Source organism: Tinamus guttatus, unplaced genomic scaffold (genome assembly GCF_059628265.1).
Source record: "Tinamus guttatus ecotype Peru unplaced genomic scaffold, ASM5962826v1 Tinamus_guttatus_pri_ptg000104l, whole genome shotgun sequence".
Lineage (NCBI taxonomy): Eukaryota > Metazoa > Chordata > Aves > Tinamiformes > Tinamidae > Tinamus > Tinamus guttatus.
Window position 1 is genome coordinate 4,495,128 of NW_028288638.1, and position 25,751 is coordinate 4,520,878.

A 25,751-nucleotide genomic window follows, 5' to 3' on the forward strand; every position below is an offset into this window, starting at 1 on the left:
CCCACCTGGGAGCAGCACTGGAGGCCTCACCCTGCACCGCCTGGGATACTGTTTCCTCATTCCTGAGGTTCCAGTTTCCAAGCCCGGAGGAACAGCCTGTTGCTTGTACAGATGTCATGCCAGCACACCGTGTTGCTGGCAGGGAGAAGACAACCCCAACACGGCCACTTTCTGCTTCCTGCATGAGGCTTTGTAGGGAAATCGGCAAAAAAACGAGGGAGGGGGCAGGAAAAAGTAAAATAAAAGCACCATGTCCAGTGTATGACATGATCCTACAGATCCTACAGAGACATGACACCAGGGTTTGCCATGTCACCTACCTGCCTGAGCTTTCTTCTGCACACACTGCACACATTCTGCAGCACTATAGGGTACTCTGAAAAAATATAAATTATCCTATAGTTAAATAATATGAATAGTGCTACCCCGTCAGCACTAGTTTGAGAATTTTGTGTTTATTCATTTTCCAATTCAGTGCCTTTTGGTCAGTTCTCAGAAATCTTCAGATTAATTCTCCCTTCAGCTTCTTGGTGCGCTTTATTTTTTCTTGGGAAGACCCCTTCCTCCTTAGGCAGCGCTTGGCTTGATGTGGCACCGACCCGTTCTACCAGCAACACTGCTCTACCTCTGGGCTGCTACGACACAGTTTTAAAATAAAGTTTCCAGCTTGTCACCCTCTCCCCCAGGCTCCACTTGATGAGGGGGAAAAGTCCCAAACCCCGTAAAGTAATATAAAATAAAATAATATAAAGTAATATAACAAAACAGAACAGAACAGAACGCGTTATCGCGCCGCTCTGGAGCACTCTCGTTATGCCGGCAGCGGCTCCCGCAGGCCGGCGCTGCCCGGGCCCGGCCGCGCCCCTGGGCCCGCGGCGGGGCCGCCCCGTCCCGCCCGCGGCGCCGCCCCGTCCCGCCCGCGAAGGCGACGTGGTGGCGGCGGCGGCGGGCCCGGGCCGGCGGGATGTGGCGGGCGCTGCTGGCGGCGCTGCTGGCGGCGGCGGCGGCGCAGTACGAGCGCTACAGCTTCCGCAGCTTCCCGCGCGACGAGCTCATGCCGCTCGAGTCCGCCTACCGCTACGGCCTCGACCAGTACAGCACCGAGAACTGGCCCGAGAGCGTCAGCTACCTCGAGGTCAGCATGCGGCTCTACCGCCTGCTGCGCGACAGCGAGGCCTTCTGCCACCGCAACTGCACCGCGGCCGCCGCCGAGGCGACGCCGACCGAGGCGCAGGGCGATGGCGTTGGGGCGCTGGCGGAGCTGCGGCTGCTGGCCGGCGTGCTGCGGCGGGCGCAGTGCCTGCGGCGCTGCAAGCAGGGGCTGCCCGCCTTCCGGCAGGCGCAGCCCACCCGGGAGCTCCTCGACGAATTCCAGCGCCGCGAGCCCTACAAGTACCTGCAGTTCGCCTACTTCAAGGTACGGCCCAGCGCTCCTTCACCTTCCTCCATCCCTTCCCTCCTTACATCTTCCTTGCGCCTCTGGCCATTGTACTCAGCCCTGGTGATGTCTCACCATGTCCTTGGTGGGGCTGTGCAACCAACCTGGGAGGCAAGCGAAGCTGCTCGTGTGACGCAGAGGCATCACAGCAGGGATGGAGGGCATGGTGTGGCCCAGTGCGCCATCCGTCGCCTTGTGTGGCCTGTGGGGATGCTTGAGAAATGCCTCATCCTGCCTATTTGCAGTCTGGCCTTCACAGCAGGTTCTCCTAGGCTGTTTCATTCCCCACCACGTCTTCCAGACCGCCTTGTTCTCGAACACCTAGCTGTCCTGCTTTGCTTCTCCTTCTTGCCCCTGCTCTGTCCTATCCCCAGCCATGTCTCCCTCCCTCCCTCCATCCCTCCTGGGAGGCCGATCCCATGCACCTTCATCTACCCAGCAAATCTTTCAGCCTGTTCCTTCCACTCGCCTGTGCATGACCCATCATGGATCAGCTGGTGCTTTGTCTTTCCCCCTATTTGCCTACATGGTGCCAGCATGAACTTTCTTCACCTTTTCCTCCCTGCCTCGCCCACAACTTATCCAGCAAATCACCTAAGCTAGTGTCCCGTTCTTCCACAGTTTCCAGCCACCAGATCCTGCAGTTCATACCCCAGTCCTTCTTACCTTTGCATTTGCCTTAATTTCTCCAAACCATTCTTTAAAACCTATTCACACTTACTGTCGTTCTCCACTGCTTCCTCTCCCTCAGCTTTTCCAACCACCTCACTTGCTCTCTTCTTTTCCAGTTCTTTCAAGTACAGAGTTAAAATCAGTCCTGAAATATGACAGTCGCGCTAACTGGAATAGTATTTACTTTTTGCTCTAAGGTCAGTCAAGGTTGGGGGCATCTCTTTTATGAGATTTCATCACGTATTTCTAACTTCTCATCCTCCCGCCCAAGATGCAGTTCTGTTTTCTCACTCCTTCCTCATTTTCATCTTTTGTCACTCTCTAAATGATGGTCCATCCCTCACTCACTCCATCCTTCAGCTACTACAGTTACTTCAATTTCAAATAAATAGGACAGCTGGAGACTTGGAGAGGGGTCTGTCAAACTGTACTGCAAAACTTACCTAAAGCCTCTGCACAGAGGTTAGGGAACAGACTGTATTAATCCAGGACATTTCTTCTGGCTAATGGAATGGGCAGTCCCTCTCCTATTTCCCAGATCAATATACTAGTCCCAAGATGACATCATCACAAATGTTTCCATTTATTGCTGCACTTATTTTACAATTAGTACAATTCAGTAACTGGCAGATATGAATGCAAAAGGGAAATTGGAGAAATCCCCTCTCCCTCTTGTTTGATCATATTTTTTGCTCACATTTGCAGTAGACTTGTGAGGTGCAGTTTGCTGTTTCTCTTTCCAAATCTCCATTGCTGAGCTCTTACCTCTCGCTTGGAGAGTTCTGAATGGGTTCAGCATACTCGGGATTTTTCACAGATACCCGCTACTACGTACACAGGGATTTGCCTGGCCGGTGGTTTGCTGAAGAAGGAATGTCTTTTTTCTCTCTCTCTCTCTTTTTTTTTTTTTTTTTTTTTTCCCATGACATCATTTAAATGTAGGGAAAAGGGGATGGGAAAGGGGGTGCTGTATGTAATATTTTTAGAGTGATTTTGTATTTATTCAGGTGTGTTCAATAGTGAAATTTTGCCACGTCTTAGATCCTGGGAGCAGATGTTTCTGTGCTGCTGCATGCTCCTCTGGAGGACTGTCTTTCTCAAGGCTGCTGAGTTTACTTAAGAATGTGTTTCTACATTTTTTTTTTTTTTAAAGTGGTGAAAGTTGAAACCAAGGGTAAATCACGGACTAAGCAAAAACATAGTATCTGTCAGCCTACCAGCAAAGAACATTAAAGCATAAGGCACAAGAGATCATAGACATTTGACGAAAGTGCAGCTGAGATTTGCATTTAACAGCGTGGAGGCTGCCTGGAAGTGCCTGGTTTTGGGACAGGCAGGAAGTGCAGCTGGCATCCTTCCAGCGCCCTGACGCTTGGAGCAGCACAGCAGCAAGAGCAATGTTAGGACTGGAATGTATCTGTGGTGTAGGAGTCTCTCAGATTTCTTTCTGAAATGAAAGAGTACTTTTTATGGATGCAAATGGAGGAGTGCGCACACATGCTTGTGATTCTTGCTCCTAGCTTTGTATGTACTTTTTCCATAAGCTGTTTCAGCAGCTAGGTGAAACTCTGTATTGTCATGTGCATGTACACATTTTGGAAATGTTGATTTGGATCTTTTCTAACAAGAGAAAAGGTTTTAATACTTGACAAATACTTAAAACTTTTTCACTCTCTCTACATAAATATATGTAGTATATACTTATGTATATTTATAGGCATACAAATACTATAAATGCACAGAACATATTTGGCATATACCTAGTTGCAAATGAGGAACACATACTTGACAAAGTATCTGTAATTTAAAGTTTGCAACATGGTTAGTTTAAAAATGTGTAATAGATGCAGTTTGTAAGTTTACACCATCATTAAGAAGGTACATTATTGTGATATTTTCCCCTATTCTGCTACACAAATAAGCCATGAAATGCCATGAAAACGTGGTAAGTGATGACTCCTTCCCAGTGTCTATGGGTTAACATCAGTAATTGATGTGTGATTTATCCTGCACAGGAACAACAGGATGGTATTGTACCTTGACACCTTTATCAGCAACGGAGACGGGAGAGGAAAGAAGTGTGGGTCTTTTTTGTTTGTTTGTTTGTTTTCAGGGATAATAGGCTTTTAAAATGAAAAAGAGAATGAAATGTTCACAGTGGTGTATGTAGTAGCAGTACTGAGAGGCAGAGTATCAGATTTATGATACTTTGTATCCACCAGGACTCTGGTTTCAGTAAAAGTGTGGGAAAACAGAGACTGAAGGAAAGTTTATTGACAAACACTGGGAAACTCTGAGGCTGCTTTTTCAATTAGCCTTTTTTTTTTCCTCTTCCTTCCCCCTTCCCCCTCTGCCTCCAATCCCTGTTTAGGCTAATAACCTTCCAAAAGCTATTGCAGCAGCTCACACATTTCTTATGAAGCATCCGGATGATGAAATGATGCAGAGAAATATGGCCTACTATAAGACTATGCCTGATGCTGAGGAGCATATTAAGGACTTGGAAACAAAGCCTTATGAGGTATGCTTTTTATTCATATCTGGTCTTTGGGAACTTTTTTATTACTTATCTTACAGTGTGAGATTCAATGATCTAGTTTGCCTACATATTCTAAGGTCTTATGCTACTTTCCTTCTCATTTTTCTCAGTCACCTCTGTTCTGCCTTCTTCACACATTCAGTATTTCCCACCTCTTGTGCTTTTCACTGCTCTATAAGTCTCAGCAAATCACATACAGCTAAGGAGGTTACACACATACAGTATGGGGTTATTCAAATGTGTGAGTGCTGCAGCAGCACAGCTTAAAATATTTAAGATACTTAGTGCTCAGACTGCATGGAAAATCTTCATCAAAATCCTTGCTTTAGAATCACACAGTTACCTCTGTCTAGCAGTTTTTTTCCATTAATCTGAAATGGAATTACATACCCTACCAGTAAATATGTGGGAAAATCCCTTAATCATCTGTGTTTGTTGTCCTCATGTAAACTGAATAACAGCTTGTTAATTACTTATATAGTAATTCAGAAATACAGCCATCTCTTTTACTGTGTTTGAATTCTCGTAATTCAAAGGAAAAGACATTTGGTACTCGATGTTCCAACATTTCCACACAGCTTTTCACAGATAACTTCCCACTAGTTGACACTCCTGCCCTTTTTTCAGAATCTCTTTGTGAGGGCTGTGAGAGCATACAACGGTGACAACTGGAGAACGTCCATCTCGGACATGGAGCTGGCTCTTCCTGAATTCTTCAAAGCCTACGACGACTGCACAGCAGCTTGTGAAGGTTCCCGGGAGATCAAAGATTTTAAAGAGTTCTATCTCTCCATTGCAGGTGAGTGGGTAGGTGAGAATGGTAAGAAAAGAAAATGTGCTGAAAGTGCATTTCAGTTTATCCTTAGATTGAGTTATCAGGACCCCCTGCTCAGTGTAGGCCAATATGAATGTATTAGAGCTACTAAAAACTGATTGAATTCTTGTTTACTTTTTTTTTTTTTAATGTAACATATATGAGGAGGATGTCAGAAGATTAAATGGAATTTAATGTGTGTAAAAATAAAATGGATGTATAAATAGTAACAACTATTCCATCCAGTCAAATCTCTAGACCATAATTTCATTATCAGTTTGAAGCTCAGTGTTTAGCTTGCCTGCCAAAAAAAGCATCTGATTGCAGCATCACTGGTGTCAATATCTCCTTTCTGGTAAATATGACAAATTTCTGTTGCTCCTTTTTTAATCTGTCCTGCAGTACAGTTTTGCTCACAGATATGTAACTTCAGAAAATTCACTGTGTTGCAAAGGAAGAGGGATATCGCCTTTCATGATTGTTGTCAAAATGGCATGTATGCATTTCCCGTGCTTTTCAGTAGCAAAAGAAACAGGTTATTTTCTCAAAGCTCTGGGCTTAGTGTTGTTTGCAATATTTGTGTGGAGAATGCATGGGTTTTTTTTCATTACATTTTAAAGCATGAAAAATGCAACAGAATTTCCAAGTTGACAAGATCGAAACAAGCCCAAGGTTTTGCCCTAAAGGGAAGGAACTTTTGTCAAATAAGTCAACATAAGAACAGCTCTTCAATATCTCAGTGTACAGCCTTTGTCCACCTGTATAGGTAACATGGAATGACTACTGCAGGCTATTCCCTAAGCCTTGATTTGTTGTAGGCAAAGCAGGCAGGTGTTTAAGACACCAGAAGAGGGATGGAGGTTGCATCACAGGCAGGAAAGCATGAACACAAGCTTTCTCCCTAAGTAGCCCAGAGCGCTGCCATCCAGATAATTCCCAAGTTCCTGTAAAGAGTAACCATGGGTCCTCTGCTGTGTCCATGTCCAGCTGTGCAATGTTGCTTACCATCACCCTTCGTCTTCTGGCTTGGAATGAAAGGACAATTCTAGCAATAATGGTGGGAAGATGTGGCAGTACCACATGGTATCCTCAGGGCCATGTTTATTTTAAGTATTTTAGCCTCATCTGTGAGGTAAGAAAATTCAAATTTACTTGCAGTGATAAAAAGCTTCAGTGCTAGCTGGAAGCACACACTACTGTGTTTGGAGATTCCAATGCTCTTGTAAAATCCTAGCAATTTAATTTGGCCAAACACTCAGTTAGCTTCAAAGTTCTTCATGCTAGTATTTGCCAGAGATCAAAACAGGGGAAGGAGCCTTTGTTCTTCCACTGTTTTTGCCAGTGGCTTGCTGCAAACCTTAGTATAACTTGCTTAACCTACCACATGTGGCAAATAGGGAAACCCAGGGTTCAAAATGTATATTAGGTGTTGTTGCTTAAAGTTACTCATCCTGGGGAGTCTTGGAAGCTCTCCCACGGAAGATTTTCTAGGAATGTATTTTCTCGAAGGTAAGATCACCTATCCTATTATACCAAGCTTTTGTAGGCTGGGTAAGTGTGTGAGCTTGATGTTCAAAGCTTTCTGGTTGAGAGTTGCTCTGTATTGAGCAGCATCTTTGTGTCTGTCTTCCCCTTCAAAACATACAAACTGGGACAAATGCTGCCATCTCTGGAGGGTTACAAGATGATTATCTTGTATCTTTCTCTGTGAGAGTGTTGTACTCAGCAGTGTGTAGACCTTACTTATGCAACAATTTAATGAAATTACAAAGACTGTCAAACATCAAAAGATAGCCCCGCTAAGTTCACATGAAATAATGCAGTACTCTGTAACACTTTATAAAAAACCTACAAGGCGAACTGCCTGTAGGTGTCAGTGAAGCATAGCTATTAGTTCTCTTGGTTTGCAGCTTTGATACGTTTGAAATCCAAACCCTAATGACTTCTACAGAAGGGCTGAGTAGCAGCACTTGATATGTGCTTCAGATGGAACTGTAGATGTTCGGTACTTCCAGGCAGCTGCCTCAGCTGCATAGGACCCAGGAGAGCTTTTAAAGGCCAAAGCTTAATGTGTAGCTAGTGGGAGGGAATATAATAATTCATTGTGCTCCATCCATTTCCTGTGTTTTCTTCCTTCTAGATCATTATATTGAAGTCCTTGGATGCAAAATTCAGTGTGAGAGCAATCTGACACCCATTATAGGAGGCTTTGTTGTCGAGAAATTTGTGGCAACCATGTACCATTACTTACAGTTTGCTTATTATAAATGTGAGTAGTGATTTTATGGGCTTAAATAACATTTGAGAGTCCTTGAGAGTCTTTTCTCTCTAGTTACAATGCTTTGGAATGTAAATAATAGCCTCCGAAATCTGTATTTTAACCTTTCCTGGGACTTTCATGAGATATCTGGGGTCTTTTTCTTGCTGTATAGCTGCAGTTAACAGACATGTGAGAGAAACTTATGTATTCCTCCCTTGCTCATAAAATTATCAATGACAAATTAAATTGCTGAATATGGTCGCATAAAGGCTGGATACTGCTCAGGCCCAAGTCCCTCCATTTTCATATGTGTTTGTGACTGGTCTCACTTGGAAAAATGAAATGGTTACAGAATAAGTGTGATAGGGTGTAACATGTTGCCCATCATTCTTTACGATAGCCACTGGAAGAACAAGTTACTTTTCCCTTTCAGAGCTTCATATAACTGATGAAATTTCATCATGTCTGTTTTAGGTACTGAAATGAGCTCTTCTGGCATTTTGAAGTAGTTCATTATGTGACACCCTAGGGTAAAGATTATCAGCCACTTCCTACTCATTGAAATACACCCATGCAATAACACAAGCTCACTGGAATACACCCGTGCAATAACACAGGCTCATTTTGTAGCCACTAAGTGGTGACACTGTTACTAAAAACAAACAAACAAAAAAAACACCACCATGGTGGTCAAGGTTTTAGGCCCGCATGGTTATTAAACAGCTGAATGTATAGTTCTAACAAGAACTTTTTTAGCTTCCATGATTCAGCTGCGAAGAAGGAAAAACTGATTTCAAGGCAACACCTTGAACACAACACCAGCCATTGAATGAATATTCAGTTCTTGATTTACTAGTGAGATTTTTTTTCCACAGAGGAGCTCATGAGAGTTTCTCATAGCATCGCCTCTTTTCCTAGTGAATTATTGTAATCATGTTTGAATGGAGGCACATGGGGCTAGATGGGTTTTGAAGAAAGAGGGAACTGAAGGAAAATTATAGTGTGCTAGTGTACAGTGATTGTATATTTGATAGATAAAACATTCAATGAATTATGTAGTTTCATGAGGAGATACTTGCACTGTGAAGAACACATATTGCCCTTACTGCCATTACAGGCTTGTAAGCAGTCCTCACTTTCAAATCTGTGGCCTTTCATGGTTTGGAACAGAAAAATAGCGTATTCTTTCTGGGAAGCAATTGCTTGTTTATTTTTTTAGTGAAGCTGGTGAGGAGGTGAAGAATTGGTCCTATTTCCATCAGAGGTTTTCTGGGCAAAGTTTTTCTGCCCTTTTTATTCATTTACCTTGTCTGTTTTTGTTTGTTTGTTTCTCCTTTCCTTCATTAGTGAATGACATGAAGAATGCAGCCTCCTGTGCTGCTAGTTACCTTCTGTTTGACCAAAAAGATGAAGTAATGAAACAGAACATGGTCTATTATCAATACCATAAAGACAAATGGGGACTCAAGGAAGAAGATTTTCAGCCCAGATCGGTAGGTGAATGATTCAAAATGCCTTCTGGGCACATGCCCTGGAAACCAGTGGGTAGTAAAAAAGTTATCTAGAGGTTCTGGTGTTAAAAGCAACTGTTTTATTAAAACCATGTGGAGAGTGTGCACAGAAATATACTGTGTAATGTTATTATAGTTTTTCCCTTTATGCTGAAATAAGATACAATAGAAGGAGCAAATTCTCACTGACCCTTGTCTACCACACATGGTAGACACATGGTATGTCTGTGTCCTTATCAACCCAGATTAGTAAAATAGCTGGTCACTGCAATCTCCTGATGAAAAGTTCACTCCAGTCGCTCGTGATATCAATCATTTGTTATTTGCCAAGGTGCAGTTGCTTGCCTATTTGTTATTTCAGGTTCTGCTGGCATTGGAATTGTCTGGGTAAGATAACCCTAACTGAACCCACTTTCCACTTACTCAGTTTAGAACAAAGCTGGGTGGCCATATTGCATCCAGTTATCCAAGTTAGAAGAGTCATTTGAGGACTGCACATTGCTTCCTCTCGGGACAGCCATCTCAAGACAAAAATACTGCTCCTTTTGAGTGCTTTTTGCTTGTGGACAGTTGCTGACTTAGGTGCAAGACTCGCCATATCTGCATACAGGAAATCCCCATCTGCCTCAGAGGCAGAATGCAATGAAAATTCATTTGGTACTTTCAGGCAGTAGTAGGGGGTCTGCACTTGCATGGGAAAGGGACCACTTGGATGCCACTACTCTTCAGAATAAAACTGCACTTTGTAGTCATACTGGAGACAATGCTTGACCTCACTGGTGAGAAGGAGGGATTTAGCAACAGTATAAAACATCAAAACACAAGCGGATTTGGCACACGTGTGCAGAAAAGACACAACAAGAATGACAGAACAGAACAACATTCATTAACTCTGAATGTTTCATCAATAATTTCTCAGGATTTGGGGATTACAGATAATTTAATTTTTAAATATAAAATATTAAATGCACACATCTGTATTTTCTTGTACTTTGATCTGTCTAAATAGAAACAGAAGTCACTTGCTCCGGAAGTGTGGGATAGATGAGTGCACAGTGAGATGGATTAGGAACTGGCTGGATGGCAGGGCCCAGAGAGTGGTGATCAGCGGTGCAGAGTCTAGTTGGAGGCCTGTGGCTAGTGGGGTCCCCCAGGGGTCAGTCCTTGGTCCAGTCCTGTTCAATTTATTCATCAATGACCTGGATGAAGGCACAGAGTGCTCCCTCAGCAAGTTTGCTGATGATACCAAACTGGGAGGAGTAGCCGATACCCCAGAGGGCTGTGCTGCCATCCAGAGGGACCTGGACAGACTGGACAACTGGGCGGTGAAAAACCTCATGCAATTCAACAAGGCCAAGTGCAAGGTCCTGCACCTGGGGAGGAATAACCCCAGACACCAGTACAGGCTGGGAACCGACCTTCTGGAGAGCAGCTCTGCGGAGAAAGACCTGGGTGTCATGGTGGACGACAAGTTGACCATGAGGCAGCAGTGTGCCCTCGTGGCCAAGAAGGCCAATGGGATCCTGGGCTGCATTAAGAAGAGCGTCTCCAGCAGGTCGAGGGAGGTGATCCTGCCCCTCTACTCAGCCCTGGTGAGGCCGCATCTGGAGTACTGTGTCCAGTTCTGGGCTCCACAGTACAAGAGGGATGTGGAGCTGCTGGAGAGTGTCCAGCGCAGGGCTACAAGGATGATCAGGGGCCTGGAACATCTGCCCTATGAGGAGAGGCTGAGGGAGCTGGGCCTGTTCAGCCTGGAGAAGAGAAGGCTGAGAGGGGATCTAATCAGTGTATATAAATACCTCAAGGGAGGGAGTGCAGAGGACGGGGATGGTCTCTTTTCAGTGGTGGCCACTGATAGGACTAGAGGAAATGGCCGGAAACTGAAACATCAAAAATTCCATAGGAACTTAAGGAAAAATTTCTTAACAGTGAGGGTGACAGAGCACTGGAACAGGCTGCCCAGAGAGGTTGTGGAGTCTCCTTCTCTGGAGATCTTCAAAACCCGCTTGGATGCAGTCCTGTGCCACGTGCTCTAGGTGTCCCTGCGTATGCAGGGGGGTTGGACTAGATGATCTCTAGAGGTCCCTTCCAACCCTAAGCATTCTATGATTCTATGATTCTATGATTCTGTCCTGGTCACCAGAGAAAGCATAATGCCTCTCACTTAATTTCAGAAAAGCCTTTGGTTCTGGCCCTAAGGGTGTCCTTGTGGAAGAGTCTCCTGGTTTTAGCCCTGAAAGAGGATAAGCAAAGGGGATAAGCAAAGTAGATGGGCAGTGCTTACAAATATAGGGGTAGCTGACTCTGAGTTAGACTACGCTGCCCAGACAAACAACCTGAGGCAGAGAGCAGGGACAGACGGATGGTGCAGGCTAGTCAGGCTGGAAGAGTGAATCGGTGTCATGCAGAATAGTTCAGTGCCCCTTTTCCCGGACTGCCCGCTGCCGTACAGCAGCACGCAGGGAGACCGAGGCCTCCTCACTGCCTGGGCCCGCTGGAACGCAGGCTCGGGCTGCTGCTGGGCTCTCGCAGCCTCATTCCTTTTTTTTTCCATGCTAGCCAACGCTTTGAAACACGAGAAAGAGGAGAGTGCTTTGTTCTTCTCACACCACTGGTGCTTATGGTTAGAAGCATCCACGGAAGATCTTGGATAAACTGCTTGCTGTTCTGCTGTTTCCTTTCCCAAATGTTTTAACCCTCCATCCCCAGGATGTACTTTCTACTGAGTCTGGATCTAGTTTCACTGGAATTGTTTCAAGCACATGTGATGACACTCCTCTCTCTCTCTGTAAAATAAGACAGCAATTTGTTTGTTTGTTTGTTTTATAGGATGCAGTTCGATACCACAACATAACCACACTCCAGTTGGAAATGTATGAATTTGCAAAGCAGAATTTGATGGATGATGATGAGGTGAGTTTTCTAGAGAAAAAGCTGTAATCAAAAAACCTAACAGTCATTATTAAAGTGAAGATGATTACATATAGGTAGAATTATAGAACACACCTAATATGGAAAATCTCCTTGTAGTCTTGACCAGTTTACCTTTTATTTTTTTTTAAATTTTGTGAAATCAATATAAGAAGCAAATCCAATGACCTTTAGATCACTCATATACCATTTAAAAGAATGCGGGGCAGTATTACTATTAACACAACAGTAAATATAGTCTGCCAAGACCAAAAAAACACTTTGCAAGCTACAACACCAGGGGGCACAAAAGTTGTGCGTGTGTGTGTGTGTATATATATGAATCAAACTTCTTTTGTTCCCCCCCGCCAAAAGTAAAGAATAGTTTAAACCAGATTGAAAAATCTGTGTAATTTTGTCCAGAAGTAACCACCTAAATTATAAGTTTTATCAAAGGGAAGTCCTGTTATCTGTTATTTTTTTCTGCACAGCAACATTATAATCACCCAGTCTTGCTTTTTAACTGCTGGAATTCATGGCCAAATGGCATATAATGACTACTATTAGATGTGAAATATGTAATGTGGGTTTTCTGTGCAGGAAAAATAGTTAAATTGTTGAAAGGATATTTCTTTGTCCTCCATAGTGGAAATTAAAGTATAAATCTTAGAGGCTTTGGGTTGTTTTTTGTTTTGTCTTCAGACCTTTCATTTAAAGGTTTAAGAAATCTTCAGATGTGGGAATAGTTCACTCCTGGCGCTGACAAAGAGTTATGCTGAATTACAGTGTAGGGCTCTACACTAGTAACGAGCACTGCTGAGGTGTTTTTAGTTATAACAGAAAAGAGAAAGATGTTTTATGCTATAAAATGAAATCACCTTTGCAATTTTTACATAATCCAGCACAGAGGGAAAGAGCATTTTTTATAGTGGAGAAATAGTAATATGTTTGTGCAGCCTTTCAGTATGCTAGTGACCTGAAAACAACTCTAGACATAAAATTCCATTGCGAGATTACTAGACGTTACGAAGGTTGAGAAGTCTTTCCATTGTGTTAAAACTTTGTGCAAGACAGTTTAATAGGCTTATTATAAAGTTAAGTTTAATGAAGACTAGTCTTTTTTTTTTTGACTTCCACCAGAGTGTGTAAATACTTGCACACTTTTTTATATTCCCCAGTTGATTTGTGTAAACACTATGCTTTATTCATAGTGTTTTCTTATGTTAGGCATAAACGTCATTTATCTTTTTTTTTCCTTCTTTCACAACTGCACCTGTGAAACAAAGGGATGAGTAATTTAGGAAGGAGGGAAGCAGTTCATTGTGAGGGCCTTCCCCATATGTGATTATAAGACATTATGGAAACAATCTTTAGACTCAAGCTCTGTATATAGAATAGACAAGTGTTCATGTGTTCGCCACCATTCCAGTAGTCTATTTCACAAATTCAGCAACAAATGGCCTTGGTTTCTGCAGGAGAGAAGCAAACGGAAAGTAAGGTAAAACTTTGGGAGAAGTGTCAGAGAAGCAGCATTACAGTGGATAACATATTTGAGTTCAACAGTCCAGTGGGTTCACATATATTCTATAGCCCACAATATCATTGTAGTTTCTGTTCTCTCTCAGGGAAAGGCTTCTGTGTCCCCACTTACTAGGGCTGAAGAACCTGGGAAGGATGGAGGCAGTCCATGATTCTGGCTTGAATCCGGCTTTTGCTAGGGAACTCATAAATCCCTGGCTAGCAGAATTTCTCCTTGGCTGTAGGAACCTTCCAATGTGTCCAGACAGAGCAGGAATAGCACCAAGATAAAATAGTTACCTTCCAGTTCCTGCTGTCCGGGGCAGGACCTGGTAGTATAAGTGTATTTTTTTTTTTTAATATTTCTCCTGGCACGAATAGAAAACTTTATCGGAATGCAGAAAACTGATGAAAAACCCAGATAAGGTGTTACAGTAAAAGCTTTATTAAAAATTGTTAAGTATGGAGACAACCTCTTTTTAGTGCACTCTGCTTATTTAAACCATGTGCTTCTTGGGCCACAGATCATGCCATTCGTGAGTTTTTGTGGTCCCTGTTTGCTGTCTGTGTAGTTGCTTGGGGCCAAAAATCCTATAATATAATCTGAGCAAAAAAATAGTTTTCAATCCTTGAGAGAACTGTGGCAAAGCAAAAGGATTGGTGTGGCAGATCTCTTCCTAGGTGAATATGTGCTCATTCCCAAATAGTTCCACTCTGTTTAGAATTTTCATTCCCATGTCCCCGATCATCCGTGTGTCTTTTAAATCCCATTAGCAAAGCAAGTGAGAACATGTGGCTTCTTCCAGTAATACATGGAACATGTAGTAATGATTTTTGCATATGTCACTGCAAGAAATACTGTCTTGTTCACATTATTAATGTTTTTCCACAAGGAAATGAAAAACTTTAGTTCAAACATTTAACATAGTAGAGGTGACAAAGAATATTAGTGCCAACTTGCTACAAATTACTTTTTCTTAAAAGTAATTATTATCATATAACCCTGTAGAATTTTCCACAGTGACATTAAAAGAACATTACACATGTTGTCATCTTAGCTAGTCATGGATAATCATGTGCCTTGATTCCAGTTTAGATGTGTAACACATAAAGGCTTTAATAGATATAACTTCTAGTATTTCATGGGTTTAAATAGCAAAGTTAAATGAAGTTAAAAGCACAGTATTCAGCTAGTGCAGATATAACTTCAGCACTACACTAATTATATAAGACAAGTTTCTGGCCCTAAATTCAGTGTTCTTGAAGATTTTTTTCAAGGATAGCTTTACTTAGCTGCTCTAAAATGTAGACGACCCGCAAGTATTCAGCTGTGATGATGCTACAATGTGAATTTTCTTTCAGTGCTGAATCAGTAGGTGAAAAACTGTTGGCAGCTTTGACCCTCTTCTTGTTTTTTTTTTTGTTTTTTTTTTGTTTTGTTTTTTGAATCCTGTTTTTTTTTGTTTGTGTACAATGTGCATATTGATCTGTATAATAGCTGAGATTTAAGTGCTTCATTCCTGAGCATGATGCAAAAGAGAATAAGTGTTGAACTAATGACTGGTGGAAAGAGAAAACGTGAAATAGAATCAAGGCATGATGGCCCAGTAGATTGTTGATAACAAATAATAATTTGAATTCAGTGTATTTTTCTGTTCATAATTGCAAACAACATATTTTCAGCTTTATTAGCTCGCTTTATATATGTTCGCTTGATTTATACAAATGCATTTCTGACTGAAAGTTGTAAAAGCAGACCTATAAACACTGTCCTGGCAATGACCTCAGACCAATACAGCTACAATAGCACCATTACACTGAAAACAACTGTTGTCAGCTGTTTAAGAGCTAGCTGTTAGTGTAAGGCTTTCTGTTCAATGCAGGAAAAAAAAGGAGATATTTTTATCATCACCTTTTCCTAGTGGAGATACTGCCCATGTGGCTGCCTCTCTTCAGAAGCATCCATGCTTTTCCCGCTTCCTTTTTTACCACTGTCATTACGTGATGGTCAAAACTGTTGGTCCTTCCCTATAAACCACTTGCCACCACCAATGGCAGGATGTCCCTGAGTTGCAGGTACTGAAATTAGGAGGATTTTTACCTTTCCGGATTTCTTAACCTTCTATGTACAGTAAAAAGCAACAAAGAGAGCATAAGTAGAGCTTAAAAATAAACCCACTTGAAGGCTTCCCATTTCAGTGCAATGGGAGCAATATTTAAGCCGCTCTGAAAATAGACTGACTCATGCTTTAGAGGCATTGCAAAACTGTTAAGAGGAAAGCATGTTTATTCGACTACTGTAAAATGTGGTTGTAATCACTGCAATATACGGTGAACTCCCATGGTGTTTGGGAAAGTAATTTGTATTTTCAGAATATACAATGTTAAAAAAATGGAAATATATTAGAGAAAAGTAATTTACCATACATGCAAAGAAAAATTAAGCTTTCCTTAATGTTGGGGGTGGGGGGAACTAAAAGCATGTGACAGAGGGGCACACTGCAGTCTAAGTATGTGAAAAATAAACAAGATAACGGCCAAATAGTTTTTCTCCACAAAGAATTGAGGGATTTTTTTTTTCCCCTGCTAGAATGTGAGGAATGTCAAGCCTGGTCTTTACTGCTCATGAAGGATTCTAAGATGGCTTTGAGGTGGTCACAGTGAACTCTCATATTCTCATTGAAATTTAGATCAAGGAACTTTTCCTTGATCGACGGCTGAATAAACTTTTGGCCATCATGTCTGAGACACTCATTGACACAAATCTTACCATTACCGTAAAATAATATCCCCTCAAACTATCACTGGTCAATGGACTGTATGGTGTTGGTTTGTGGGCTGTATCATGCCTACAGAGGACATGTTCTCCACAGTGTGTCATATCAAACACTGTCATGTCAAACATTTGTCTTCTTCCATGCTAAATAGCTATTAGTCCTTGAAGCTAGGTGCACATTAGAAAAACAAACAAAATACAGCGTTTTTCATGAATCTAGCTCCATGTTGCCACTCCAACTAGTTACACAAATTTAAGGGAATCAAATTTGTCAGTGCCACTGTTGAACAAGTTTCCAATCTTCATGATATCCCAGCTTTGGCAAAATCCAATTTTTTGCTGTGAAGAACACCCAGGAGACATTTTGTGGGATAAATATTTTCCTTTTGGGTCATAGATCACAAGGAAACAAACAATGATCCTGTCTCTATGTATTGTCTGTAAAAGCTCAGTTTCTTGGATCAGTCAGGATAAGGCTTTTAATTCATTCACTAATAATCGATCATGCTTTAAACATGTTGCTAAAAATCTTTTTCTGTAGATCTTAATTCACTGTAGAACATTATTATTAAATATTCTCTGATACTTCCCTGCAGAACAGACTGTTACACTCCAGTGCATATGGAATCCCTATACAAAATGCCATCAGCAAATCTGCATGGAAAGTATGGGTTATTGCAAGAGAAATATTTTTTTCCAGAGCTTTTCCTGTCCACAGTGAGAAAGGGCAGAACAGATTGCAGTTGGAGGCAAGGACCTAGGAATGATTAATATTTGCCAAGCAGAAGGCAGTGCTGAGTTTTAGCAAGCAAAGGAGAAGCGTCTGGTTCTGTTAGGGAGCAGTTCAACTGCTGCTGATTGCTACCATGTCCAAATGCTGCTGGCTGAACAAAAGTTGGTGGCGGACCATCAGTTTCAAGTGGACAGTAACTGAGCTGGTGTATTGTAGGTTGCTAATTTCTCTCTTTTTTTTTAATAGCTGGCTAATCTCCAAAGTTTTTCAGGTTTTTTTTCCTGTGTTTTTTTGTTTGTTTGTTTTTGTTTTTGTTTTTGTTTTTTTTTGTCCAAGAGGTTATGTTTCTGTGTGTGAATGCAGTATTTAATACTGCATAAGGAAAGGTCAGTAACAATTTTTGGCCTATTGTGACATTCAACTTGGGGCAATAAGTGAGGAGGTCTGTATTTTTCCTCCTTCTTAGGGCTTCTTTTTTTTCCTAATGTCCTAGCTTCACTTATAATAGCTGGTGTACTTGTTGCACTAGAGTGGGTTAGGTTATACAGAGTTGATCAAGAACTCTGTTTTAAAATTTCTTATAATAAGAACTTACTCTAAGGCCTTCTTGAACTACTAACTGAGGTACAAACCCCATTCTTTCTTTTTGTGCCTTTGTTCAGGTGTCAATCTAAGCCAATGTGCCCACCCTGAATATCTGACAGATGATTAAAGACACTGGGTGATCAGATCAGCTTCACTATTTCTTCCTACCACTTGCACTGGTCTGGGATCCTTCTCCTGCTGGCATATGATATCCTACTTCCCGTATTTCAGTCTATCCCTGTTTTGTCTTTTCCACATATCCTTCCTGTCCCTCCCACCTTCTGCTGACCATCCCAGGACTGGGACAGGGCAGAGTGTGCGGTGCCAGGCTGTGTGTCGTCGGGCTGCTGGCAGACCTGGTGTTCCTGCAGCACATGCACTTGGCCTCCAGCAGAATCCAGGAGGCAGTGACTGTGGACCGTGGGGCAACATGCCAGCCACGAGGTGTTTCCCAGCAGCTGGCCACGACATCTGCATGCATGTACTTACTTTCCCGCTGTCAGCTGCTTAGCTGTCAGGCGTGTACTAGCCTTGCCATACACCCTCCTCTTCCCCAGGCTTAGTCAGATGTCTCATACTGAATTATTAGCTGCTAGCCAACCTCCTAAATTGTGCTGTGAGCCATATATTGCACAACCCTAATTCAAATCAGCACTGTGTCTGAGCAGCATATTTATGTAACCTGTATTAACAGTGGGTGGCTGTTGGTCCCTCTAGCAGAAAGAGTTATGGCTCTACAGCTGTCTTTCTTTGTATGTAAAACTTCCCAGAATCACAGAATCATGGAATGATTGAGGATGGAGATGAAACTTCCTGTGTTTCAATTTGTACCCACTACCCCTTGTTCTATCGCTGGCCACCACCAAGAAGAGTTTGGCCACATCCTCTTTATATTCCCCCTCTTCAGTATTTGTACATGTTGACAAGATCCCCTCTTGATCTTCTCCAGGCTAAACAGGCCCAGCTCGCTTAGTCTTTCCTCATACAATAGATGCTCCAGTCCCTTAATCATCTTCATGGCTCTACACTGGAACTTCTCTAAAGATCCACGTCCCTCCTGTGCTGGGGAGCCCAGAACTGCACCCTATGCTCCAGGTGCGGCCTCACCAGAGGTGAGAAGAGGGGCAGGATCCCCTCCCTCAACCTGCTGGCATCGCTCCTCCTGATGCAGCCAGGATCCCATTGGCCTTCTTGGCCATGAGGGCACATTGCTGCCTTGTAGTTAACTTGTTGTCAACCAGGACTCCCAACTTGCTGTTCTTCCTATTAACATAGGACCTGCAGAACTTGGAAGACAACAGGAGGAGCCAGGTCTCACTTGGTGCTTGTATTACATCTCAGACTTGGGAAAGGATGGTTTTCAGGCTCCAGGTCTATGGTCCAGCACATAGATACCTGTGAGCAGGAGGCTTTTTCCCTGGAATTAAATATTTGCTGACTTCAGTCAGGAAAAATGCCTGATGCTGTGTCAAGTGAGTGCTAATGGGGCAAGGACAGTGATCGATGTACTCTGTTAGTACTGTTAGTACTGTTAGTATGACAATGTGATCATCTCTTCTGACATAGCATTATCACGTTTTTATTAGGATGCCAGTCACAATATCAACAACATGCAAATGTTTTACATTTTGATAGTGAGGCACAGGCAAGAATGTTTTAACTAGGGTTTCTGTGTGTCTTTAACTATAATCTGGTATTTCTGCCTTTTTAAAAACAACCAAAATCCAAGCAATTATTCAGTTGAATTCAGTTATTGTTTCAGCAAGAATTTTTATATTTTTGCCACATTTCAGCCTCTCTTACTCCACAGTGCTTCTCATTAGGCCAGAAAAGCTTTGTCATATCCACCTTTAGAGATTAGTTCCAGACCATGGAGATTTCAGTCAGGGTTTTATTTCGGACTGTTGCTTCTAAACATTCTTTTCCATTTAAAATTTGTGGGTTCGGGTTTTTTTTTTTTTTCACCTGTTTCTGGATTTGCAAACATGTCAAAGTAAAACACATGAACTCTGTCTTTCTGATGAACATGAAAATAATATGAAGTCAACTAAGTTCCTAGGTGGTTTACTTATCAAAGGCACAATATTGAAACAGCTCTCTTCATCATACTTCATTTTAGGCCATGTTATCAAATGTTTCTTCCCTGACCTTGCTTTTCAGCCTGTTACCACTTGAGGTACACTGAAAACAGGCATCCTTCTTAATATCTGTTACTGTTTTATTAAAATATGTCCTTGAAAAATAAAGAGTCTATCTAAATTAGATCTGAGGCCCCCTAAATAGATGACTTTATTCTTAGTTTCTTAACTCAGAACCGAGTTTGAGACCTGCCTTTTTGTAGTTCTTCAAAATGTAGTTCTTCAACCTAAATGCTTAGGCATGCAGATTTAGGAGCTATGCTAGAATACCTGGACCTTACATTCTTTTTCGGATCTGTCTTTGTAATTTTAAAAAGACATATGGCTTACATAGTGGCTGTTGTACCTAGTGGGTTGCTATGTGTTTCTGTAGTGGTATTGAATTCTTCTCACCATTGGGTTCCTCCAGCAATCAAAATACATATAACAAAGAAAAACGTGCAGAAATGTTGAATTCCTGTTTTCCAATTGCCAGACTTCCTGCAACCAGGAGGACAAGGAGAGAATATGAAAATGCTGGCACTTTTTCTTGCTTTTTTATTGAATTGGATACTTAGATGTTTTGAACAAATTCAAAGCAAAATAAATTGCTGTACTTCTGGACTCCCTAAAACCACTTCACAGTAACAAGAACTCAACAGTTCTTAAAGAAGGAACTGTGAATCAGGGAACAAGAACACCAGTTATTTCAGCCAGCTGTCCTCCCACCTTTATTTTTGTTTCATTCTCCTTATTTCTCTTCTTGCTATTCACACTTCTGAAGAATGTAAAGTTAATGCTTTAATCTTGCTGAATTCAAAATAAAAATATGTTTCTTATTTCTTCATATTATTTTCACTGATCAAAAACTTTTTATGCCCTTTTCTCATCAGATCAGAAAATTTTGAAAAATTTTGAGTCTCAAACTGCTTATGTCTTGAAGCTGCAGTCCTCCTAATATATGCTTTCCTAGAAGGAAGATTGGCATCCAAGCAAAGATTATTTGCTTTCAACACAGGTGTTACAAGTTCTCATTATTTTAAACTTAAGAGGGAATAAGAGCTGATCACATTTTCCAGCAGAATATTTTTCTATCAGAAGGTGTTGATTCATTTGGGAAGAAAAGCTAAATGACATTTTTTGACCTTTCTGGAACATAAGTTTATGTGGAAAAAGGATGGGCAGGAAATTGAGAAAAAGAGCAGTTAAATTAAAACAGGTTAACAGAACACAGTAGTAATTAGAATAAGAGGTTGGAAATTTAAAGCTAGGCGTCTTCAATGACTCTGCGCCTCTTATGGTTCAGTATTTGAGTTGCATCAAAAAGTGAAAATGTGCAGAGGCATTCCAGCAGCCTCCCTTCTCTCAGGCAGTGTTGTTTCTGAACTGTGCCTGGAGGGCAAATGGGAAAATCTGAGTATTTCTGAGTGTGCAGGCAGATGTGTTGCTACATACAATTTCAAATAGTTTGAGATGTTGTCTTTTCACCTAAGCTGCCATGTGTTACTTTGAAAAGCATTATGAGAGGTTGCAGCCCAGTTACTTGTAAAGAGGCAGTAAATCCAGCTGGTGGGGCAGTAACAACTCAAAATATTCAAGCTTCATTGCAGGAACGCATTTGATTATCATATATGAAATATGACTAAGTCAAGAGTTGTTTAAAAAATGAGAGTTACATTGTTATCTTGTGTTGGCAGCCCATATTAGCAGGGTGGAGTTTATAAAATTACATCATAGGTCCACATATATGTGTATATATATGTATGTATTTTTTCTAGTTTGAATTTAAAACAAAAGCATTTGTTTCCAGTATGGAAAACATTCTAGCATTTCTTTTTCTTTGTATTTTTGCATTGCACATGAAGATTTGTGGTCGACAAGAGAGGTGTATGTTGAATGGTGTAAGTGAAGTCATAGTTCAGACATGACCGGACAGAGATACAAAGTTAGTCCTTTACAAAGCACTTCTGCTTTGAATTTTGAAACTTTCTAAAGGTCTTTATTATTTTACCATATTCTAACCATTTCCTAATTTAACAGGCTTTTTAATCATTTATACCTCTACTTCTAAATTTGAGACTTTCATTGTCTATTTAAATACCTGAAAAGTGCAAGATTTGCTGTAAATTGTAACATTTTCTTCCCCAAAGATCTGTATGTTGTTACAAGAATGTGGTCAACCCCTGTATGGCCATTTAATAGCAGTTTATAAACTTGTGCTAGCTTCTATATGAAGGGTGTTACATAAAGCCAGTTAGTTCTGTCGTTTATTACAGTTTATGTTTTGATTAAACTAGTAATTTTTCCATTCATTTTTCAGTAGAGAGTTAACCTATCTTGTTAACTTAATCCTTTTTAGGGTGAAGTTGTGGAATTCCTTGATGAGCTGTTAGAAGTGGAGGAAAAGAATGAATCCTGATGAGCGAAGATGTCATGAAGTATTTCACAAAAGTGCTCCCTCCTGTTGTTTTTGGTTGCCTGTAGTTTCAGTTAGATATACCTCAAAGCTGCTCCTTTAGGTGCCATCGTGTGTCACAAGATCCACTCCTGAAAGATCACTGCCATGCTGCACTGACTCTTTCACGAGCGTGGCTTTTCACTGTGTGTGCTCACAGTTTATGCATATGGGTTTTCACCTCGAACTTTCCTTCCTCACACAAACACAACTAAACAGACTATTCATATTTTCCGGGCTAACAACTAAGATTCCTCATTTCAATGTCGTTCTAATAAGTTATAACAGTGCAGATAATTCTGAAGAACTTTCATCAGAGCATAAACTGTGAAAGATACAACAGTTCCTCCAAACTTTCTGAGCTATGTAATTGCATTATTTATGTATAACTTTTTTTTCTATGATAAAGTGTAACAAATAAGAACTTTTATGTTATTGAAAGAAGATGATTCACAAAGCACAACTAGTGATCTAAAAATTGCTTTGAGAATTCTGTATGTAGTTTTGATCTTTCATAAAAACTATGTAAAATTCCATGATGTGAAACTGAAGTCACCTAGAAATGACGCAATAAATAAATCCTTCTCCCTCCTTCCAATTCTTACCCTGTCTGCAGAAACAATTTGTGGTTCCTAGGTATGTGAGGTGGGGCAAATCATCTATAAAAAAAAGATGATTGGTGTATTTATTATTCTGTCTGGTGGGACAATATGCATAGTTTTCATCCCCAGAATAAATTTAGCGGGGAAGTCTGAAACAATTCTAAGTGGAATAATGACAAATATTTACATGCCAGTTACTGACATTTTTATTCATCACAGGGTCCTATGCAGAAATATTTTTGGTCCCAAAGGCAGTGCGTTAGAGATGAACAGTGAATGAATACACAAGTGTACTGAAAAGCAGAAATCCCATGGATCTCAGAGGATCCATAATTTCATCTTCTGCTTTCTTATCTTTCCTGTCTAAGGACCAAGTCCTACAAGTGTTTTCATTCTGCTTACATCAAGGAGAGACAGAAGTATTCCATGCCTCTTTTTTTGTTCACTAATTCAGCCAAATAGAAGTTAAAATCAAATGCTCAGATAACTTCATCTTTGATACATCTTTGTCTATCCTTTTTTTCCAGGAATTCCCACCACTGAAGGGTGTGGAGCTGCTTGGGGGAGGTTATTCCCATCTGCATTGTTTTGGTTCTATAATACTTTTAGTTTATTTTTCTTCTTGTTATGATTTACCAAACTGACTTACAAGCTCTGCCAAGAAGAGACTGTTTTCTGGCCATTATTTTCAGTGGTGCCTGAACTCTTTGTGTCTGTAACGCAAAACCAAGATGCCTTTAAGACTCTTAAAACTCTTATAGTGTTATTTATAATACAGATTGTTGGGCCTGATGTTTTCTGTAACTATAGCTGTTGCATGGAAATACTGGGTATGTGCAAGGCTTCTAAATAGGTTTTGCCTGTTCATAAAGCAAGTGGAATATACTGCTGTGGGTGCAAGACAACAGAAAATCCGTTCAGGATGTTTGTAGGATGCCGTTCACAATTATTTCTTTCCAGTTAAATGACTCCCTAACCCTCTTTCCAGTGTTAATTTACAGTAACAGAGACCACTATATATGTTTTTTTTTTTTTTAAATATGTGGCATGTGGTAAAACATTGTAGTAATTTCAGAGCACTGGAAGACACTGATCAGAGTTAATATGTGGGGTTACACCAGGGGTACATTTAGGGCTATGAACCCTTATTTTTCCTCTTGATCAAACAGTTGTTTAACCATTGCGAGCCTCTTGGGCATTATCATCTTTCGTCTAAGTTTGTGATTCTAGCTTTAAGGCTTCCTTAAATTATATCTTCTTATGTTCAGTCATTTTCTCAGCTCTCAGCTGCACAGCTAAAATCTCCAGCCATTTTGCATTCTCAGGTGGGCATTTCATGACTTAATATGATTTCCATTAGACAGTGATTTATTTTTTATTAAGCCTACATTAGGTTTGATATCCTCTACCGTTCCTTTGAACTTGTGGAAGCAACAGATATTTTTGTGGCATTCTGAAATGGCATTATGATCCCTTTTTTAAGTGTCTGTGGATTTTTCTGGCTTTCTTAATTTCCACTACATATGGTCCCAAACCAGTTCAATCTTAATAAGTACAAGTAGTTCTCAAATCCTTGTTCTTTCATAATGAGAAATAGCTCCTCTTCCAGTTCTTTAGTATTTATTGTGGCTTTTTTCAGCATTCTCAGGTTCTTTTAACTGATTTTTCTTTTGCTGCTGCTAATGTTAAATGCCAACACTTACATGTGACTGCAGTAAATTATTTTCTTTTCTTCCTTTTCTCTGTTCCTGCCAGCTCTTCTTGGGAGGCTGCAGGAATATGGTTCTTGCCTCCCTTCTGCCACCCCAAATTCCTGCAATTGTGAGTTGTCTGCCTTAACTATAGCAGTTTCTGCCTAACCAAATAGGCCATTCAGAATTCATCCCCATTTCTTTATTTAGACAAGGCTAAAGGGAAGTTTTATTTTGTTGAAGCCCCTGTGTTTGTGTGATTCACATGCAGCATCGGTACTATTTGTCTGCTGGCTCTAGGCTGATCCTGGAGGTGACATTCGTATCGGCGTCATTGCTAATATTGCCTGTTGTGGAGCAGCCCAATTATGTTTTTCAGTTACTGCTCACATTTCTGCTGGCTATTTGCATAGCTGCTGTTGGCCTTTCTTATCTTCCTCAGCTGCCTGCACTGAGCAACAAATAAAAATTCAGTCAGCGTTTTTAGGTGAACACTGCTTTAATTCATCTTCTGGCCGATGGCTAGCGCAAGGTCCAACACAATCTGAGTCCTGTATTTGATCTTTTGTTGGATGGAATCCTGCATGATGAGGAATTTCTTGAAAGCTTAAGATTACACTGAGTCACAAGTGCTGGTGTACTCAGTCTGGTTCCAAGTGGATATTTGGTTATGTGAAAAACAAGACTGCTGGCTGTTGGGAGCATCTTTCTTATGTAAGAAGCAAAGCTTGGGCAAGAAAAGAGAATTGCAGGTTGGAAATGAGTGCATTTGACAGACTGTGCTGGGCATGTGATCTTTTTCAAATTAGTGTCTGCTCTTACTGCTAGTAATTCTTCACATATTAATGCCTTTTGCTCTTTTATCCTTATGATTATCAATACTCACTTACAAAAGGAAGAAGAAAGTACTCGTTCTGCTCAAAGGTTAGTTTAATTCCATTCTCGTAAAAGAGCATCACAGACTCCGTACTGCTGTGTCTCAGTGATTCCAATAGCCAATAAAGTCAGTTTTGAACAACAAATATTTTTAGAATAATCAGTTCTGGCAAATTCAACGGGAAATCAAATGTCATGCTGGGTTCCTTCATTCATAGTAATGATTCTCAGTTAATTCTGTTGACAATGCATCA

At 41.0% G+C, this 25,751-nt stretch overlaps 1 protein-coding gene across 1 annotated transcript; it reads left to right on the top strand.

Annotated features, from left to right (window-relative positions):
- Positions 1-964: 964 nt before the first annotated feature.
- On the top strand, positions 965-22,926 carry CRTAP (cartilage associated protein). Its single transcript, XM_010211615.2, has 7 exons — positions 965-1,417; positions 4,482-4,631; positions 5,277-5,448; positions 7,604-7,732; positions 9,071-9,216; positions 12,064-12,147; positions 22,233-22,926. The coding sequence occupies exons 1-7, from the start codon at positions 965-967 to the stop codon at positions 22,290-22,292; spliced, it is 1,194 nt and encodes a 397-aa protein (XP_010209917.2). The 3' UTR covers positions 22,293-22,926.
- Positions 22,927-25,751: the final 2,825 nt, after the last annotated feature.

Excerpts from the sequence above, each read along its gene's own strand:
- CRTAP (XM_010211615.2), top strand. The coding sequence starts at position 965 with ATGTGGCGGGCGCTGCTGGCGGCGCTGCTGGCGGCGGCGGCGGCGCAG. Across the intron at positions 5,449-7,603 it reads GTTCTATCTCTCCATTGCAG|ATCATTATATTGAAGTCCTT; the intron begins GTGAGTGGGTAG and ends TCTTCCTTCTAG. Across the intron at positions 12,148-22,232 it reads ATTTGATGGATGATGATGAG|GGTGAAGTTGTGGAATTCCT; the intron begins GTGAGTTTTCTA and ends AATCCTTTTTAG.